General features: G+C 56.5%; 1 protein-coding gene across 1 annotated transcript; it reads left to right on the forward strand.

The window, feature by feature from the left end:
• The first annotated feature begins 3,682 nt into the window (after nucleotides 1–3,682).
• Nucleotides 3,683–15,205, forward strand: FGFR4 (fibroblast growth factor receptor 4). The gene is given in 19 exon segments (XM_003900582.5): nucleotides 3,683–3,807; nucleotides 6,000–6,143; nucleotides 6,834–7,097; nucleotides 7,185–7,265; nucleotides 7,377–7,543; nucleotides 8,124–8,247; nucleotides 8,753–8,943; nucleotides 9,070–9,208; nucleotides 9,554–9,747; nucleotides 9,822–9,967; nucleotides 10,071–10,192; nucleotides 11,860–11,970; nucleotides 12,063–12,253; nucleotides 12,635–12,757; nucleotides 12,865–12,935; nucleotides 13,182–13,273; nucleotides 13,276–13,318; nucleotides 14,308–14,413; nucleotides 14,544–15,205. Coding segments are annotated over 18 exon segments (2,406 nt in total). The 5' UTR covers nucleotides 3,683–3,807; nucleotides 6,000–6,052; the 3' UTR covers nucleotides 14,694–15,205.
• The last annotated feature ends 422 nt before the right edge of the window (nucleotides 15,206–15,627 follow it).

A 15,627-nucleotide genomic window follows, 5' to 3' on the forward strand; every position in this document is an offset into this window, starting at 1 on the left:
AGTGAGCTGCCCGCCTCGGCCTCCCAAAGTGCTGGGATTACAGGAGTGAGCCACTGCCCCCAGTCGTATCTGAATGTCTTTGAGAAAGAGACTGCAAATGTGACTGGTGAAAGATTGCATGTCAGCAAGAGAGTGAGACAGTGTGAAAGGCTTAGGTGCTCTGCCTGACTGGCTCAGTTTATCTCCCAGGCTGTAACTGATTACTTATCTGTCTGTCCCCACCACAATATCAGCAATCCCTTGAAGGGTAGACGTAGGGCCCAGGCCAGGTGAGGTGGCTCACATCTGTAATCCCAGCATTTGGGGAGACTGAGATGGGCAGATCACTTGAGGTCAGGAGTTTGAGACTAGCCTGGCCAATATGGTGAAACCTGTCTCTACTAAAAATATAAAAATTAGCCAGGTGTAGTAGCGCACGTTTGTAATCCCAGCTACTCAGGAGGCTGAGGCAGAAGAATCACTTAAACCCAGGAGGCAGAGGTTGCAGTGAGCTGAGATCTCACCACTGCACTCCAGCCTGGGCAACAGAGCAAGACTCTGTCTCAAAAAGAAAATAAATAAATAAATAAATAAAGGTCCAATTTGGGGCTTTATCCCCAGGATTTAAAACAGTGGATGCCACATAATGAACCTTCAATAAATAATCATTCAAATGAATGAGCGAATGAGTGAATGACTTTGTGAGGGAGTGTCAGCCTCTGCCGAGGGTCAGTGTGAAAGATTATGAGTGCATGAGAGGAGGCAGACAAGGGATATGGGGAACATATCCTAGGGATATCAGAGGGTTGCCGGTCTGAGGGATTTGCACATCTCAAGAGACAAGGAGGTTGCATGACCTGAGCTATGAAAACTTTTAGTTTGCCTTTGGCTCCGGTAAACTCAGGAAATGCCCGAGAAGGTGAATGAAAGTCATGTGGGGTCCAGCTCCAGCTGGCGGTTCACCCTGCTCCCCCTGCCCACAACCACATTCACAAGGGGAGCCAGCAGAGGGCCAGAGGCAGGGAGCTGAACCCCTCCAGCAGTCCGGGAGGTCTGGCAAGGTCCCCTCTGGACAGGCAGCTCCCAGAGCAAGGAGCCTCATCTATGCTGGGAGCTCCAGCAAGGCAGGACTCTAGAGAAGAGAACCGGGACAAACTGTTTTTAAAAGATAACCAATTTTTAAAAAAACATTATACATATGTGTGTGTGTGTGTATATATATATTTTTTTATTTATTTTTTATTTTTATTTTTTGAGACGGAGTCTCGCTCTGTCGCCCAGGCTGGAGTGCAATGGCACGATCTTGACTCACTGCAACCTCTACCTCCTGGGTTCAAGCAATTCTCTGCCTCAGCCTCCCTAGTAGCTGAGATTACAGGCGCATACCACCATGCCTGGCTAATTTTTTTGTATTTTTAGTAGAGACGGGGTTTCACCATCTCGCCAGGTTGGTCTTGAACTCCTGACCTCGTGATCCAGCCACCTCGGCCTCCCAAAGTGCTGAGATTACAAGCGTGAGCCACTGTGCCGGGTCTAATACATATATTTTAATGGAGACAAGATCTCGCTATGTTGCCCAGGCTGGCCTCAAACTCCTGAGTTCAAGCGATCCTCTCTACTCAGCCTTCCACAGTGCTGGGATTATAGGCATGAGCCACCATGGCTGGCCCCAATTATTTTCTGATTTATCTTTGGGAGGAGACCATTCTTTCGCTTAAGAAGAAAAAGAAAAAAACAATTTTAAGTCGCTTTAATGGGCCTTAGAGTTATGCAAAGATATGCCACTATCCCTTTGGGAGTGAGAGTGGAAAGAACTAGACTTGTCTGCATAACAATGAGAAAGGAAGTTGCTTCTTAAGGCAGGGTCTACACTAGCTAGAGGGGACAACCAGGACCTGAGCCTCAGACAGAGTCTCGCTCAGTTGCCTGTCGCCCAGGCTGCAGTGCAGTGGAGTGATCATGGCTCACTGCTGCCTCAACTTCCTGGGCTCAGGCAATCCTCTGGCCTCACCACAGGTGCACCCAGCCCATTTCCTTTCCTCTCAAGGTGCCTTACGAGAAGCAGAGGGCTTGAGATTCAGATGAGGGATGGGCAGAGATCAGAGGCTGCCTGGCCTCCTAGTTTGGCCACAGTCTAGATGCTTAGGAGAGAAGGGCTTAAAGGTGAGGCAAACATGAGCCAGGTGGGCACGGAGCTATCAGGGAGCACCTACTGTATGCCAGACACTTGAACTCTAATGGTGAGGTCTGCGGGCATAGTTCCTCTATTGAAAAATAGAGACAGAGCAACTGTGTTGCCAGGGCTGGCCTCAAACTCCTGAATTCAAGCGATCCTCCTGCCTCAGTCTCCTAGTAGCTAGAACTACAGGCACCTGTCATTGTGCCCGGCCATTCCACAGCTATTTACATAATTAACTGTTCAGTTACAGTTCTGGTAAGTGTGCTGAAGAAATAACAGGTCCTAAATAATTAAATTACAGCTAGTATTACAAAGCAAGCGCTGCATGCCAGGCTTACACATACTGCTAACATGTTTACTTTTTGTTTTTTTGAGATGGAGTCTCGCTCTGTCGCCCAGGCTGGAGTGCAGTGGCCGATCTCGGCTCACTGCAAGCTCCGCCTCCCGGGTTCACGCCATTCTCCTGCCTCAGCCTCCCGAGTAGCTGGGACCACAGGCGCCCGCCACCTCGCCCGGCTAGTTTTTTGTATTTTTTAGTAGAGACGGGGTTTCACCGGGTTAGCCAGGATGGTCTTGATCTCCTGACCTCGTGATCCGCCCATCTTGGCCTCCCAAAGTGCTGGGATTACAGGCTTGAGCCACCGCGCCCGGCCACATGTCTACTTTTTGCAACAACCTCTTGAGGGTGAGACTATCATTTGCCTGTTTCACTGAAAAGACAGTGAAGACCGAGGCCTTGTGTGATGGTGCTGAGAGCTGGGCCTATGACGTCCAGCCCTGTAGTTTGTGCTCTGAACCACTTCACTCTGTTTCTTTCTCCATCCTCACAACAGAGAAGTCATCTAAGAGGAGCTTGCAAGTCCGGAGGGCTTCCTGGAGGAAGTGAGCTGAGAATAATATAAAATTAACCAGACCAAAGGGCATTCCAGGAAGAGGGAATGGTACCTGAAACTGCCCAGGAGTAGCAGGGAGCCAGGAGGCGTGGGTCATGGCAATAATCTATGTATAAAGAGCTATGGGAAGCTATAGGAAAATTTAAGGGAGTGGCTGACACAGTCAGATTTGTGTTGTAAGCATCACTCCCCAGGTTGCGCAGAGAACAAATGAGGGAGCCGAAGGAAGGGGTTCTCCTATCCACTGCACGGTACTGCGCAGAAGACAGGGGAGCCAGGCATTCCCTGAGGGGTGAAAAGCAAGCAGTAGAGCTGGGTAGTGGACTAGAACTTAGAAGCCTGGCCGGGAGCCTGGGTGGGGCGAAAGAGGAGGAGCCTGAATGGGGTGTGTATAGGGGGTGTGCGTAGGGGTGTGTGTATAGGCTGGGGCGGGGTCCCTGGAGTGGGCTGACTGGGTCGGCGGCGGGTCTCCAGGTAGGCGGGGCTCTTGGCCACCTCCCCCGCCGGCCACACCTCTCTCCGGCTCGAGCTGGGCCAGGAGGGGTGGACCCGAGGGGTCGTGGCAGGAGGTGGGCGGGCCCGAGCAGGAGGGGCGGGCCCGAGGGGCGGGGCAGAAGGTGGGCCGCCCGCGGCCACGCCGCCGTCGCGGGTACATTCCTTGCTCCCGGCTGAGGAGCGCTTGGGCTGTCTGCGGACCCCGCCGGGTGCAGGGGTCGCGGCCGGCTGGAGCTGGGAGTGAGGCGGCAGAGGAGCCAGGTGAGTAGGAGGCAGGCGACCAGGACCCTGTGCAGGGCGCGGAGTCACGCAGGCTCGAGGTGAGCCGGAACCCTTGCGGGCCCGGGCTGCGCTCCCAGCCGCCAGGGGGCGAGCGGCGGCGGGGCTGCAGGGACTGCCCCTCCCGGCGCAGGGGACCTGGGCGTCCGCCGGGCGGCAGGGGGTGGAGGGGGCGGTAAATCAGTAACCCGCAGTGCACACAGGGCCTTTTGTCCCGCTCCGTCCAAAGAGCACCCTGGCCGCGGAGCTGGTTACTCATTGCCCACCGAGGCGGGGGCAGGCTGGCCCTGTGCAGCTACCCTCGGGACCCATTGATTCGCACCTCCCCCCAGGCTGGCCCGGCAAGGGTGGGGGAGGACAAGCTTGTCCCTGCGGCTGTCTTCGCGCCGGCGGCAGAGATGAGGGAGCTGAGGCCCCGAAAGTTTCAGTCACTTAGCGCCCGGGGGCCTCCACCGCGAGTGCGGGAGGCTGGAGGGGAACCCAGGACTGTCTGATGCCTAAGGCAGGCCCTCTGTTCCCACGTGTGGGGTGGTCGGTCAGCGGTCAGCAGCCACGGGTGACTTTTCCACGGACTCTGATATCAGGGCAGCCTGGGGTAGGAATAAAATCCCCGGGCCTCCCCAGCCACTCCCAGCCCAAGCTGTGTACTCAAAGAGCTGCCCTCCCTGCCAAGCCGAGCTTGGTAGGGGGTTTTACCAAGGAGGATCCAACTGGATTTGAGAGTTGAAGTGGCCTCAGAGACAGCAGTATCTGAGTCAAGCAGAGAAGAAGAATGGTGGGCACAGAGGGATGGGCAAGAGAGCATATGTGACCAGTTTTGAAAGCCAATGGCTTCAGCGCTCCTGAAGGGACAGACGGTGTGACCAAAGAGATAGGCAGCGGCAGAGAGGGAGCCCTAGGATGCTGAGCTGAATCCTGCTGGGCACAGGTAACCATTAAGGGCTTGCAAGCTGGGGGCATGACATGGCAGACTTGTAGTTTTTTAAAATTCTGCTGGAAGATGAAGGTTGAAGAGCCCAGGGAGAGGATGTTTCCAAAGGCCCATGCAAGAGATGGCCATGACCTGCCCTGAGTTGGGGCAGGGGAAACCAGATGGACTGGAAGTGGAGTGGCAGTGACCAAGGGTAAGGAGGTGTGATAGGCTTCCCACACAGGGTAGATCCAGAGACACCAGTGCCACCCATAGGCCCCTAGGACTGCAGTGATCACAGTATTCCTTTGTCCCAGCTGAGACTCGGTTCTGAGTGTTCTGTTTTGGGGAACAGAGGTGTCCTTGGTAGCATTTGGAAGAGGATAGCCAGCTGGGGTGTGTGTACATCACAGCCTGACAGTAACAGCACCCGAACCAGAGGTGACTGGCTGAGGGCAGACCCAGGGCAACAGGTGAACAGTTCTAGGGCCGGGCACAGGGAGAAGAACATTCCAACACTGTGTGTGCCCAGTGCCGATGCACGTTGTCTCTTTTATCCTCAAAACAGTCCTATGAGGATAGTAACCCAGAGAGAGACAGAGACAAGGAATTACAAGTTGATGAGAGTCAGGATTTGAACTTGGCTCTGGCGGATGGATAATTAGGGTCTGTATTCTTTACAAAACCATGTGTACCTCGGATGGAGTTGGTGCATGACAAGCAGAGGTATTCAGGGATGCGGTCCTGCTTGCCACGGAAGGAGCTGCCTTGTCAGTGGTGGGCGCCCAGCTCTGGAAATGTCAGTAATGCTATAAGGAGTGGGGATTGGATCAGATAACATCCAGATGCTGAAGTTTGGCCTTGTATCATTTTTCACTTTGTTTTTTGGCTCTTCGGCAATCAATTCATTTATTCAGCAAAAAATAAATTACATGTGCCAAGAGCATGCAGAAGATAGTCTCCATTCTCTGCTTCCCTCCAAGAAAAGAATCCCAAAACTGCTTTCTGTGAACGTGTGCCAGGGTCCCAGCAGGACTCAAGGAGAGCAGGAAGCCCAGCCCAGACCCCTTGCACAACCTACTGTAGGAAGGCGTCAGGCTCTGGCTACAGCAGAGCTGGTTCCAGTCTGCACTGCCACAGCCTGGCCGGGGACTTGGACACATCTACTGGCCACTTCCTGTCTCCGTTTCCTCATCTGCAAAATAAGGGAAAGCCCCCGCAAAGGTGCACGTGGAACAGGAGCTCTTTTCCCCCCCTATTCTAGGAAGGCAGTTGGTGGGAAGTCCAGCCTGGGCCCCTGAGAGCTGCGGGAAGGAGATGCGGCTGCTGTCGGCCCTCTTGGGGGTCCTGCTGAGTGTGCCTGGGCCTCCAGTCTTGTCCCTGGAGGCCTCGGAGGAAGTGGAGCTGGGTATGGCTTCTGAGGGGGGACAGGGTGGCAGGGGTGGGAAGAGTGGGCACCAGGAGGGGGCTGCTGGGCTGAGCAAAGCTGGAAAGGATCCTTGCCCAGGCCCTTGCCCAGGCCCGGAGAAAGTGGCAGCAGGGCAGGGCTCAACCACTGAGACTCAGTCAGTGCCTGGCTTCCAGCAAGCATCCATGTATCTCTGTGTCTGCGAGAGAGGACTGGCCTCGCAGGGTGCAGGGCCCTAAGCTGGGCCGCAGAGCTGGTGGTGAGCTCCTTGCCTGGGTGTGTGCGCGCGCGTGTGTGTGTGTGTTCTGTGCACTGGATGCGTGACCTAGGAGGTCCAGGTAGCATGTGTGGTGTATGCATTATGAGGGTGATATGCCCCAGTGCAGCATGACCCTGTATATGGCACCGATAGCATGTGCCGTGTGTGTGTGTCCGTGTGTGTGTGTGTGTGTGTGTCTTGGCCAGTGTCATGTGCACTAAATCCTGTGTGCGTGACATGCCCCAAGAGTGTGGCATTTGCCCTGGGTGTGGCATCCGCAGCATGTGGCTGTGCGGGTGTCAAGGAGCGGTGGCTCCTCCAGCATGCGTCGCGAGGTGCTTGTGCCCTGCATGTGTGGCGTGTTCTCTGTACGCAGGAGGCTGCCTCAGATGGGGCTGCGGGGTCTGCTGACCTCTGCCCTCTGCCCACAGAGCCCTGCCTGGCTCCCAGCATGGAGCAGCAAGAGCAGGAGCTGACAGTAGCCCTTGGGCAGCCTGTGCGGCTGTGCTGTGGGCGGGCTGAGCGTGGTGGCCACTGGTACAAGGAGGGCAGTCGCCTGGCACCTGCTGGCCGTGTACGGGGCTGGAGGGGCCGCCTAGAGATTGCCAGCTTCCTACCTGAGGATGCTGGCCGCTACCTCTGCCTGGCCCGAGCCTCCATGATCGTCCTGCAAAATCTCACCTTGACTATAGATGGTAAGAGACTCTAGCAGTTAAGGGATGCCTGGGGAGAGAGACCTGCCCCTCCTGGACCTCAGATGCCTCCCTCTGTCCTTGATGTAGACTCCTTGACCTCCAGCAACGATGATGAGGACCCCCAGTCCCATAGGGACTCCTCGAATGGGCACATTTACCCCCAGCAAGGTGAGTATAAGTCTTCAAGGACTTGTGTCCCCGCTGCTCATTTAATCACTGAGAAGAAGAGGTCTGTGTGGGAACACACGGTCATTCTAAGGGCCTTCCTCTCCCCTCCAGCACCCTACTGGACACACCCCCAGCGCATGGAGAAGAAACTGCATGCAGTACCGGCTGGGAACACCGTCAAGTTCCGCTGTCCGGCTGCAGGCAACCCCACGCCCACCATCCGCTGGCTTAAGGATGGACAGGCCTTTCATGGGGAGAACCGCATTGGAGGCATTCGGGTGAGTCTCTGGGTTCCAAGACCGTCTGCTGCCTCATTCTCATTCCTTCCTCAGTCCCCTCATGCCTACAAGCACACCTATACATCCATTGAATGAGGAAAGCAATTGCGGGGTCCCAGAAGGAGCCCTGGACTGTGGACCTGGGCAGCTCTGGTTCCTCTTCTGCTACTCTCTGGCAAGTGACTTAACCTCACAGCCTTAGCAACTCCATTTGTAAAGTGAGAAGAATCACGGACTGGTTGGTCTCAGTAAGCCTTAGCATCTCGTCATCTTGATGAGACCCTGCAGGGTCAGCTCCATGCTGTCATAAGGCAACTGAGTCTCAGAGAAGGCAAGGGCTGGCTCAGAGTGGCACAGCCAGGGAGAGGGAGAGCTAAAATTCAAAAGGCTCAAACCCAAGGCTTAAGCCCTCTGGGGAGCCTTCTCCTTTGTCCCATAGTCCTTGGCCTGGCCCTGATGTTCTCGGGGCCTAGAGAGCTTGAGAAGAGTCCTGTGGGCAGGATGAGGATCTAGCCCCCTGGTCCTCTGGCCCCCTTGGTGGACATGGTCTGGTGGTCCTGGACACTCCCTCTGCCTGCAGCTGCGCCACCAGCACTGGAGTCTCGTGATGGAGAGCGTGGTGCCCTCGGACCGCGGCACATACACCTGCCTGGTGGAGAACGCTGTGGGCAGCATCCGCTATAACTACCTGCTGGATGTGCTGGGTGAGTGCAGGGCCGGAAACGGGGGAGGCCTGACCCATCCTGGGCTCAGTTGTACCCTCCGGTGGAGTCTAGTCTGGCGGGCAGGATGGACTCAGATGAGTCAAGCAGCTTGGTGACCAGGCGGTCAGGGGAGAGCACAGGGGTTAGTGTGGGGCTGGAGGAGCAGGGCTCTGCCAAGAGGAAAAACAAAAAGGACAGCCAGGCAGAGGGCGCAGCCTGAGCTGCAGGCCTGAGTATAACGAATGCCGTGCACTTGCAGGCCAGCGTATTCGGAGGTGTGGCTTTTATATGGGGAGCCAGGTGGTGGAGGGTTTTGAGTGCTAGGCTGAAACGTCCTTGACCCAAAGCAATGAGGAGCCAGGGAAGGTTGAAACAGGGTAAGCAGGAGACGGACAAGAAGCTGCAGAAAGGTCCTTCCCTTGAACTTGAGGAAGGCTGGAGGGAGGCAAACAGGTGCTTCTATGGGTGCCAGTGATGAGGGTTGACTACCTTGCCTGGTCCCCAGAGCGGTCCCCGCACCGGCCCATCCTGCAGGCTGGGCTCCCGGCCAACACCACAGCCGTGGTGGGCAGTGACGTGGAGCTGCTGTGCAAGGTGTACAGCGATGCCCAGCCCCACATCCAGTGGCTGAAGCACATCGTCATCAACGGCAGCAGCTTCGGGGCCGACGGCTTCCCCTATGTGCAAGTCCTAAAGGTGCACCGTGCTCCAGCCTGGGCCCCACTCTTCTCCCACCCAGGATTGGGGGCTCCCCAGCTTCCCTGTTGATCACAGTGTGGCCCCAGGCCCTGCTGTGACCCCAGAGTATGTCTCCCTCCCCAGACTGCAGACATCAATAGCTCAGAGGTGGAGGTCCTGTACCTGAGGAACGTGTCAGCCGAGGACGCAGGCGAATACACCTGCCTTGCAGGCAATTCCATCGGCCTCTCCTACCAGTCTGCCTGGCTCACGGTGCTGCCAGGTAAGCACCTGCAGGGCCAGAATATGCTGCGAGATGCCCCTCTGGGCCAGCAGTGGGGGCTCTGGCCTGTTGGGTGGTCAGTCTCTGTTGGCTTGTGGGGTCTGCCCTCAGGGGCAGTGTGTGGATTTGTGAGTTTGAGCTGTATGGCAGCCCCTCTGTGCCTGTCCACGTGTGGCTGTCCATGTGACCCTCTGCTGAGCTATGGGACTGGGCATAACTACAGCTTCCTCCGTGTGTGTCCCCACATATGCTGGGAGCTGGGAGGGACTGAGTTAGGGCACATGGGGCGGCCAGTCTTACCACTGACCAGTTTGTCTGTCTGTATATGTTCATGTGCGAGGGCAGAGGAGGACCTCACATGGACCGCAGCAACGCCCGAGGCCAGGTATACGGATGTCATCCTGTACGCGTCGGGCTCCCTGGCCTTGGCTGTGCTCCTGCTGCTGGCCGGGCTGTATCGAGGGCAGGCGCTCCACGGCCGGCACCCCCGCCCACCCGCCACTGTGCAGAAGCTCTCCCGCTTCCCTCTGGCCCGACAGGTACTGGGCGCATCCCCCACCTCGCATGTGGCAGCCTGACTCCAGCAGGCAGAACCAAGTCTCCCACTTTGCAGTTCTCCCTGGAGTCAGGCTCTTCCGGCAAGTCAAGCTCATCCCTGGTGCGAGGCGTGCGTCTCTCCTCCAGCGGCCCCGCCTTGCTCGCCGGCCTCGTGAGTCTAGACCTACCTCTCGACCCACTGTGGGAGTTTCCCCGGGACAGGTGCGCTGAGCTGTGTGGGGGCAGGGACGCAGGCGCCAGGTTGCAGCCTGCCCTCAGCAGGAGTGACTCGGAGGTCTGAGGCATGGACTTTCTCCATCTCCAGGCTGGTGCTTGGGAAGCCCCTGGGCGAGGGCTGCTTTGGACAGGTAGTACGTGCAGAGGCCTTTGGCATGGACCCTGCCCGGCCTGACCAAGCCAGTACTGTGGCTGTCAAGATGCTCAAAGGTGAGTGTGACCCAGTGTGGTGGCTCACACCTGTAATGCCAGCACTTTGGGAGACCGAGGTGGGAGGATCCCTTGAATCCAGGAGTTCGAGGCCAACCTGGGCAACATGGCGAGACTTCATCTCTACAAAAAAAATAAGAAAATTAGTTGGGTGTGGTGGTGTGTGCCTTTAGTCCCAGTTCCTAGGAAGGCTGAGGCAGGAGGATCCCTTGAACCCAGGAGTTGGAGGTTGCAGTGAGCCATGATCACGCCACGGTATTCCAACTTGGGCAACAGAGTGAAACCCTATCTGGAAAAAAAAAAAAGAAATAAAAGTAAAAGGTGAATGTGGCAGCCTGGAGGAGGTGCTATGGCATTGGGACTAATAGAAGGGGATCACAGTGCTACCGGGTGAGCCCTGGAGCTGGGAGAGGCTGTGGGATCCCACCTTTAAACCTGCAGTTCAGCTCTGCTCCTGACCCTGGCAAGTGACTTCTGAGCCTCAGTTTTCCCTCGTGTCATATGGGGTAAATAACAGTCCCTACTCCCAGCCCAGGGACTGTGGAAAGTGCCTGGCTCATAGTCAGCGCTCGACAAATCGTCACCATTGGGGTGACGATGATGAGAAGGATTTGGTGTGACAGGCTCGATATCTTCTGTCAGCGTCAGTCTGTGTCAGCCTTGACTTCACCTCTTCTCAGCCTCACAGGCCCTCCCCCGCCTTCCCTGTGGTCCCCCCTTTCCCTGTGGTTCCCCCCTTCCCTGTGGTTCCCCCCTTCCCTGTGGTTCCCCCCAGACACACCCTCAGCCTCCCTCGGACCCTCCCTAGGTCCATCCCGCGTCCACTGCTCTAGGAGGACAGCCCTTCTGCTTGCACCCAGTCCCAGCCCCGAGGGTGCTCTTGCCAGGCACTCCCGTACCCCGCCCATCAGGACCTCTCGTCGAAGTTCCCCAGCGCCCCCTGCAAGAATGGCCTCAACTGCTCTTCTGCTCCTCCCCTCCTCTCTACACAGCTGGGGCCACCTGGTGCTCCCTGGGAGGCAGGGATTGAGAAATGTGCATTGTGACATTGCCGTGTGTGGGTGGGGAGTGTTACATCATTGGCCCAGGGCCACAGGTCAGCCCCAGGGGCCCAGCCAGAGAAGCCAGAGCAGCCTTCTTCCCAAGCTCCCTGGCTGCGCCCTGCCTGCCGCCGGCTCCCTGAATTCCCAGGCCAGTTGGACGCCAGGCCCTGGTCAAACAGACCCCAGGGTGCCAGCCTGCTTTCCGCTCCCAGAAGCTCTGACCCCATGTAGGGACTACCGCTAACCCCTCCAGAGGCAGCTTCCTTCCTGCTCCGAGCTCTTCCCCTCTCTCCTGTTTCCTGGACCTGCCCACTGGAAGGCCTGCCTCTCAGATCCTTGATATAGTTGCATCCTTGCAACTGCTGTGACAGGTAGGGTGTGACCCACTGCTTTGCTTCCCACAAGACGACCCTGAGGTTCAGAGACACTAGGAGACTTTTTCAAGGCCACACAGACTAGCAAGGATTCAGCCCTAGACCTACGTAGCCCTGGTCCAGTGCTCCTCGCCCTGCCCCTGCCTCTGCCTTGCCCTGCCCCTGCCTCTGCCTCGCCCTGCCCCTGCCTCTGCCTGTTCCCTCATGTAGTTGGAGAGCAGCCTCTTCACCCCATCTGCTGCCCTTACAGACAACGCCTCTGACAAGGACCTGGCTGACCTGGTCTCGGAGATGGAGGTGATGAAGCTGATTGGCCGACACAAGAACATCATCAACCTGCTGGGTGTCTGCACCCAGGAAGGTGGGGCCAAGGCGGGGCCGGCTGCATGGGCCGTTAGGGTACAGAGCCAAAGCTGTGGCAGTCTCTCCGAGCTCCCTCCACTCCCTCTGTAGGGCCCCTGTATGTCATCGTGGAGTGCGCTGCCAAGGGAAACCTGCGGGAGTTCCTGCGGGCCCGGCGCCCCCCGGGCCCTGACCTCAGCCCGGACGGTCCTCAGAGCAGTGAGGGGCCACTCTCCTTCCCAGTCCTGGTCTCCTGCGCCTACCAGGTGGCCCGAGGCATGCAGTATCTGGAGTCCCGGAAGGTACAGGCTCTGGGCCTGGGTAGGACTCTGGGCCCCTCTCCATCTCTCCAGCTCCACTCTCTCAGGCCTGCGGCATTAAATGTCCCCAACTTCTTCCTCTCTGCTCTTTTTCATGACCCCACCTCAGTGTCCCCAGGCATTCATGCTTTCCTGCCTTCCCCACTTGTTCCTCACACTTCCCTAGAGGGGAGAGGGGAGAGGGGAGAGGCGAGAGGGGAGAGGGGAGAGGGGACACAGGAGAGGGCGTTCCCCATTTCTAAACCTTGACCACCTCCTCTGTAAAGTGGGTGGAGGGCCTCTGCCCCTGCGCCTGCTGGGGGGTGGTGTGTGCTCAGCTCAAGGTCAGGTGTCCTGATGCACCCAAGCCCCCACTCCCTGCAGTGTATCCACCGGGACCTGGCTGCCCGCAATGTGCTGGTGACGGAGGACAATGTGATGAAGATAGCTGACTTTGGGCTGGCCCGTGGCGTCCACCACATTGACTACTATAAGAAAACCAGCAATGTGAGGGAGACGGGACAGAACTGGATGGGAGTGGAGGGGGGCTGGGCCTGGGGTGGCAGGCATGGGGACTCGTGGGACTCTGCACTGAGGCCCTCCCTCCCCTCCAGGGCCGCCTGCCTGTCAAGTGGATGGCGCCCGAGGCCTTGTTTGACCGAGTGTACACACACCAGAGTGACGTGTGAGTCCTGCCAGCGGTCACTGTCCTACCCCACAAAAAGGGCAAGGCACTGCCCAAAGTCACATGGCCCCAGGAGGCCTGCGCTCCAGGGCTCCTTCAGATTTGTTCTGGGATCCGAGTGGGACCACACTCCAAGAGGAGCCCACTCCCCACCAGCTGGGGTGGGTCATGCCTGTGGGGTCCCCCGTCCTAGCCTCGGTCTTAGGGAGGGCGCTGGGCCACACTGAGCCCTGGCCCTGCCTCCAGGTGGTCTTTTGGGGTCCTGCTGTGGGAGATCTTCACCCTCGGGGGCTCCCCGTATCCTGGCATCCCGGTGGAGGAGCTGTTCTCTGCTCTGCAGGAGGACATAGGATAGACCCGACCCCACACTGCCCCCCAGAGCTGTGAGGCCTCATCCTGCCCTCGACCCCCAGCACCAGTCCTTCTCCTCTGCTGACTCTTAGCCTCAGGAACATGCCAGCAGAAGGAACCCAACACTAACAACAGCTCCTAAATAAATGACATGCGTAAATATGTAAATGACATGTAAATAAATAAATAATAAATAAACGTAAATAAATGCATGTAAATATTTTGCGTAAATAAATAAATAATAAATAATATTAAATAAATAATAATAAACAAAATATGTTGCGTAATAAATGGCATTAAATAAATAATGTAAATGTTTTGTAAATAAATAAATAATAATGTAATAATAAATAAATAAATATGTAAATAAATAAAATATAAATAAAAATAAATAGTAATATATATAAATAAATAATATTAAATAATGTAAATAAATAAATGTCATGTAAATGTGTGCGTAATAAATAATAAATGTAAAATACTCATCACAATAAATGTAAATAAATAAATATAAATAAATAAATAAATAATAAATAAATAAATAAATATAAATAGTAAATGCATCATCTCATCATCATCATCTCATCATCATGTAAATAAATAAATATCTCATCATCGGATCATCATCATGTCATCATCATCATCTCATCATCATCATCATCATCATCATCATCATCATCATCATCGGGTCATCATCATTGTCATCATCATCATCATCATCATCTCATCATCATCATCTCATCCTCCTCCTCCTCCTCCTCCTCCCTCTCCTCCTCCTCCTCCCTCCCCCCTCCTCCCCTCTTCCCCCCCTCCTCTCCTCCTCCCTCCTCCTCCTCTCCTCCTCTTCCTCCCTCCTTCCTCCCTCCTCTTCCTCTTCCTCTTCCTGCTCCTAATTGGATCCATTCTTCCACGGATGACCCCGCCTATCCCTCATCAAACTCCCCACTCAGAGAACCCCCGGTCCTCCCCTTCCTCCTGAAGGCCTGAGGCTCCCTATGACCTTCTGGCCCACCTCTCCCAGGTACGGGCTGATGCGTGAGTGCTGGCATGCGGCACCCTCCCAGAGGCCCACCTTCAAGCAGCTGGTGGAGGCGCTGGACAAGGTCTTACTGGCCGTCTCTGAGGAGGTACAGCCCCCTCCCACCCACCACCTCCCTCTGCCTGCTCCCCTCCAGGCCTCGTCTGGCCTGACGGCGTGGACATGCGCCCCGTCCCATCCTGGGCACTGCAGAGGCTGACCGGCTCCGTTCCCCACAGTACCTCGACCTCCGCCTGACCTTCGGACCCTATTCCCCTGCTGGTGGGGACGCCAGCAGCACCTGCTCCTCCAGCGACTCTGTCTTCAGCCACGACCCCCTGCCACTGGGATCCAGCTCCTTCCCCTTTGGGTCTGGGGTGCAGACATGAGTAAGGCTCAAGGCTGTGCAGGCACATAGACTGGTGGCCTTGGGCCTTGGGGCTCAGCCACAGCCTGGCACAATGCTTGACCTTGGCAGCACGGGGTCCCTGGCCCAGAGTGCTGTCCCAGGTCTCTGGTTCTGCTTTGGGTAGGTCCCTTCTTGGTCCTGGAGTTCGTAAAGGCTTCCTGCTCTGGCCTTGGGTTCCCAACCTACAGCTCAACTCAAATCTCAAGGCCGTGCCCTTGCCCTTGGAGCTGCAGTGCCTGTGTCCTGATGGGCGGAATGTCAGGGTTCTGCTCGGCCCTTGGACCTTGGCGCTCAGCCCCCACCTCGGGTTTGGCTGAGCCTGGCTGGAGAGCTGCCTCTGAACCCCCTTTCCCCACACCTCCCCCTGCTGCTTGCCCCAGCGTCTTGATGGGAGCGTCGGCCCCCGAGCCCAGAGAAGGTGGAAGCCTGCCAAAAACAGGAGCAAATGGCGTTCTATAAATTATTTTTTTGAAATAAAGCTCTGTGTGCCTAGGTCTTCCCTGAGCAACATGGAGGGGAGTGGGATGGAGGGATCCCCCCAGGAGAGAGTTCTGCCTGCAGGACACGGACTGAGGGCACTGGACCGGGCCGTGGGCTCTGCCACCTCCCCTGCCCCGGGAGCCAGGGTGTGCCTGTCTTGGTCCGCCGGTCCCACCAGCACCATCTTGTGTCTGCAACAGTGTGAATGAGTGTTAATGGGCTGAGTCCGCATTGCACCATCTACAGTGGGACTCCTGTGCCCTCTGCACATGTGTGTGTGCGTGTGTGCCCTGCAGCTGTCCCCGGGGGAGCAGGCAGCCCCCCTCCCCCATCTGCTCAGCATTAACCAAGCTGACCGTTAACACAGCATGAAAATCTGAAAGCCAGCCTTAGGCCACGGCCTGCTCCCACGCTCTGCCTGCTCAGGCTGGGGG

This window comes from Papio anubis, chromosome 5 (genome assembly GCF_008728515.1).
Source record: "Papio anubis isolate 15944 chromosome 5, Panubis1.0, whole genome shotgun sequence".
In the NCBI taxonomy this organism is placed as follows: Eukaryota; Metazoa; Chordata; class Mammalia; order Primates; family Cercopithecidae; genus Papio; species Papio anubis.